This window comes from Myotis daubentonii, chromosome 2, assembly GCF_963259705.1.
Source record: "Myotis daubentonii chromosome 2, mMyoDau2.1, whole genome shotgun sequence".
NCBI lineage: Eukaryota > Metazoa > Chordata > Mammalia > Chiroptera > Vespertilionidae > Myotis > Myotis daubentonii.
The window spans coordinates 206099154-206103824 of record NC_081841.1 but is presented as its reverse complement, the minus strand read 5'-3'; the positions used below and the strand labels follow the sequence as shown (position 1 = coordinate 206103824).

Below are 4671 nucleotides of genomic sequence, written 5' to 3'. Positions count from 1 at the left end.
AACAAGTGAATCTAAAAATCAAGTGAATAAATAATCTGATGAACAGTATGAACTGGTGATTGTAATAGAATCAGGGACATAGAAAGGGAATGGAGTGACTATTCTTGGGGGTGGGGGGAAAGGGGTGTGGGGGTGCAGGAAGAGACTGGACAAAAATCGTGCACCTATGGATGAGGACAGTGGGTGGGAACTGAGGGCAGAGGGGAGTTATGGTGGAAAAAAGAGGAACCAATGTAATAATGTGAACAATAAAGATTTAATTTAAAATATATATATTTTATTGATTTTTTTACAGAGAGGAAGGGAGAGAGATAGTGAGCTAGAAACATGATGCGAGAGAAACATCGATCAGCCGCCCCCTGCACATCCCCCGCTGGGGATGTGTCCGCAACCCAGGCACATGCCCCTGACCGGAATCGAACCCGGGACCCCTCAGCCCTCAGGCCGACGCTCTATCCACCGAGCCCAACCGGCCTCGGCTTTCGTGAGTTTTTTGTTTGGTTTTTTTTTTTTTTTTGAAATGTCCTACTATCACCTTCAGCTATCAATCATTTCTGAGAGCTCAAGCAGAAGGTCATCTTCGTGTGTCCCAGGATCCAGGTCGATCTCGGCTTCCAATTGGCCTCCTGAAATCTCCCATATGAGTTTCTCCAAACCATCCTCCACAGAGAGGGGGGGCTGTCCTGTGGAAGCAGTGCTGAGTCGGCGAGTTTTCGCGGCCATTCGGGATGAGGAAGGGCCGGATACTTGTGGCGGAGAGGGCTCTGACGAGGATTGGGCTGGAGGCAGCACAAGACTGTCTCTGGGTCCCTCTGGCTCAGGCCCAGTGCCCGCTGTGTCCTCAGAGATGAGCGGGACCAGAGCCATGGCTGCTTTTGGGGCCGGGCTTTCCTGCCGGACCCCGCTGGCGCGGAGCCGCTTCACCGCTGCCATGACAGCAGGGTGGGTGTCCTCTGCCTTGCGCTTGGGGGCCAGTTTGGGGGAAGAGACCACTTGAGCCACTAAGGGCTTCACACTGGCTTTGGGTTTCGCTTGGACCCTTTCCTCCAAGGTCTGTGCCGCACACTTCGCATCCAATGTCGAGTCGCCAGTCCCTGCGGTTTCCACCTCTGCCTTGTGGGGTGACTCGGTGGGAAGCCGCTTTGTCAGGCTCAGGCTCAGGCTCCGTGTGATGCTCGGCGCAGTGGCCAGCACTGGCGGGTCTGCTAGCGGGGCATGACCCGCCTCTCCGTCTCCCCAGGGGGATGGCAGGACAGACCTTTCCTTCTGTGAGGTTCCCCTGGCTGGCTGTTTCTGGATGTGCTTTCCTCGCATGGTCTCACATTTCTTGACTGGAATGTGAATGCCCCCTCCCGTTGTCTCATGTGCAGAAGCCTCTTTAGCCTGGATTCTAGCAACACTGCTCTGACATGCAACTTCACTGTCTTCTTGAGGTTTCTTCTCTTCTTTCATCCCTGACTTTTCGGTGATTCGGAAAAGCCCCCCCGGCCCCGGGGTGGCCTCGGGCTGAGGCTGGGCGCTGGGGCTGCTCTTGGAGCTCTGCTGCACCCTCAGTGCCTTCTCCCGTTTGATTTCCTCCAGCGTCTTGACATGCACCTCCTGCATAGACTTTGTTCTCCCTGCAGGCTCCTCTGATTGTCCTTTGTTGGCCACCAGTGGTGGCAAAACCGATGATTTTTTAGTATCACTGTCCTTCTTTAACTCGCCACAGGTGACATTCTTTTTGCTTTTCTGTCTCTGTGCTTCCTGCGGCCGGTGTTTCTTTTCAGCCAGGACCTCTGAGAAGGTTTTGATTCGAATGGTGGAAGAGCTTCTTGCCCCTGAGGTAGGATCATCAGCTTTCGAAGGGCCTCCTGCCTTGCGTTTAGGTTGCAATTCTCCGCGTTTCTCACTGGCTCTTTCCAGAAGGATTTCTGCTAATGTCTTCATGTGGATCTCGCCAAGGTCAGTAACTCTCTCTGCTGCCTCCTCGTTGTTTTGACCAGCTGACACACCTACTTGTTCCTTTAGAGACTTGGAAACTCGAACTCTCTTTGGTGTTTTGTCAGTGTCTGAAGCATCCACTTTCTTCCCTAGGCTCTGTGCAAGGGCACGCTTAGGTGGAGGACCACTGTCACCACCTTCAGAAAATTTTCGTTTCCCCAGTCTCTCAGTGAGGCTCAGTCTTATCAAGGGTTCTTCTCCTTGTTTGTTGGAGAGAGTCCCTGTCCTCACCGCAGTCCGGACATTCTCTTTTTCGGGACCGGGGAGGGGCTGAGGCTGGAGTAAAAGACTGGATACTCCTGAAGAACCTTCACCTTGCATCTTGGACTTTTCCTGCATTTTCTTTGACTTAATTTCCTCAAGAGTTTTCAATCCAATATTCAAACTTTCACCTCGTTCTAAATTGACCCCGGGTTTCCGGTCAGAAGCCCCTCGTGATCCATTATGAACTTTGGGAGTTGGTTGCAGGGTTGGTGTTTTGGTTTCATCACCTTCCTCAGAAAACTGATCATCATCGTCTTCATCATCATCGTCTTCATCAACATCTGCAGCATTGATCACAACTGGCGGATGTGTGGGGGTAGGAAAATGTTCTGAACTTCCTACTTTCATCACACTTTGCAGTTGAGGGGAGGGATCAGACTGGACAGACAATTTGTGTTGTTGAGCTGTGAGCTGGGAAGCCTTCACTTCCCCCTCTGGTGACTCAGGCACAGTGGGCAACACAGTTTTGCTTGGAGGTAGAAAAAGGCCATCCACATAACGTCCTCTGTTGTGATGAAAGGCGCAGTTTAGCTTTCGGCATCCCCCTGGTTGATTTTCCCAATAACAAGGAATCTCACTCCGTTTTTTATCAATCTCCATGTGCCGAAACCTGCACACCTGCCGAAAACAGCGTCCTTCTTGCCAGAATGTGCAGACAGTTTCGTTTCCTAGTGCAGCTGCACAGTGACGGAATGGACAGCTGTCACCTTTGGTACATGTAGAATAGAAGAAAAAATAGCAGTCTTCTCCTTGATGAGGCATGCTGGGTAGATCCTGAGATCAGGAATGTCTTCTTGAAAACAAGGCACTGCTTTCTCAAGGTGAGGAGCAGCTTCGAGTCCTCTTGAAGTGGACTTAGTCCTCCAAAAGACACCTCAATCACAGAAATCGCCTTTAAAATGTAATGATTAGCTGGTTGCCCTCAACAGGAACACCTGTGTCTTCACTGAGTTCCAATCTCTCACGCACTTAGTACTAGTCAATTTTCCAGGAAATTTCTGGGCAGGCAATATCCCCAAATCGAACCGAGGACACTATCGCCGGCTCCCGCTTGCTGCCACGTCTTTCTTCTTTGTTGGCCGCTGCCCTCCGCCACTGCCGGGGTAGAGCCCCAGCAGATCCAGGGATTCCCAAAGGCGTGGACAGAGTCGGTGAAGAAGGAATGACACGGAGACAGCAGCCTTCAGTTGATCAGCAGCCTAGCCAGGTTCTCGTTTGATTGTCCTGTGACATCTGTATTTATACCATTTGATTTCAATCCTATCCATTCTAAGCTACAAGGAAGTAACTCAAGGAGATTATCCTAAGTAAAGTTTATGTAGCTGAAGCATGATTGCTCATAGTTAAAGGGATTAACTACCCCCCCCTGGCACTTAGTTAAGGGGTTTCACTGGTGCCCTTCCTTCTTCCTGTTAATCCCTAAGTGCAGGGGGAAAAAAAATCCTCACCTGGGGAAACAACCTTTCTCCGGGAGGTGGTCCTGTTTAAAACACACGAGAGGGGGAGCAAACCTATGCCATATACACCAGGTCCCTTGAAACATAAGCTGTGCAGATGTTTCTTCCCTGCAGTGACTGTGTCAAGCAGCAAGGGTGGACCAGCTTCCGGCAAATTCCCTCCTTTTTTATTTTTTAAAGGATAGCACGTATAAATCAGCAGCCACCTCTCGGATTGGGTTGTTTAAGACTCGGAAGAACCAATCCCAAAGGATATATGCATCCCTATGTTCATAGCAGCACAATTCACCATAGCTAAGATCTGGAAACAGCCTAAGTGCCCATCAGATCAGTAGGTGAATGGATTAGAAAAGTGTGGTACATCTACACGATGGAATACTATGCTGCTGTAAAAAAAGGAGAAACTCTTACCATTTGCAACAGCATGGATGGATCTGGAGAACATTATGCTAAGTGAAATAAGCCAGTCAAGGAAAGAAAAATACCACATGATCTCACTCATTTGTGGATAATAAAGACCATTATAAACTTATGAACAAAAATAGATACAGAGGCAGAGCTGCCTCGAACAAACTTTCCAACTACAGCGAGAAGGCCGGGGAGGGTTTGGGGGCGGGTGGGGGGTGAGGGTGGCAAGTAAGAGATCAACAGAAGGACTTGTATGCATGCATATAAGCATAACCAATGAACATAAGACACTGGGGGGTAGGGAAGGCCAGGGGATTGTCAAGGGCAGGGGGAAAAAAGGAGACATATGTAATACTCTTTGTAATACTTTAAGCAAGAAAACAATAATAAAAATAAAAAAAAAAATAAAAGACTCAGAAGACCTGTTTGTGACTTTGCCAACAGGCCAGTTTCCAAGGCTTAACCTAAAATAAAAAAGGGCGAATTTGCCCAAACTGACAACACCTCAAGGAGTCACCAAGTTCTCTTGCATCCTTTCACTTGGTTCTCTCTCTCCTCA

General features: G+C 49.2%; 1 protein-coding gene across 1 annotated transcript; it reads right to left on the bottom strand.

The window, feature by feature from the left end:
• Positions 1-501: 501 nt before the first annotated feature.
• Positions 502-3274, bottom strand: LOC132228683 (zinc finger CCCH domain-containing protein 11A-like). Its single transcript, XM_059685512.1, has one exon. The coding sequence runs from the start codon at positions 3007-3009 to the stop codon at positions 538-540; it is 2472 nt and encodes an 823-aa protein (XP_059541495.1). The 5' UTR covers positions 3010-3274; the 3' UTR covers positions 502-537.
• Positions 3275-4671: the final 1397 nt, after the last annotated feature.

Excerpts from the sequence above, each read along its gene's own strand:
- LOC132228683 (XM_059685512.1), bottom strand. The coding sequence starts at position 3,009 with ATGCCTCATCAAGGAGAAGACTGCTATTTTTTCTTCTATTCTACATGT.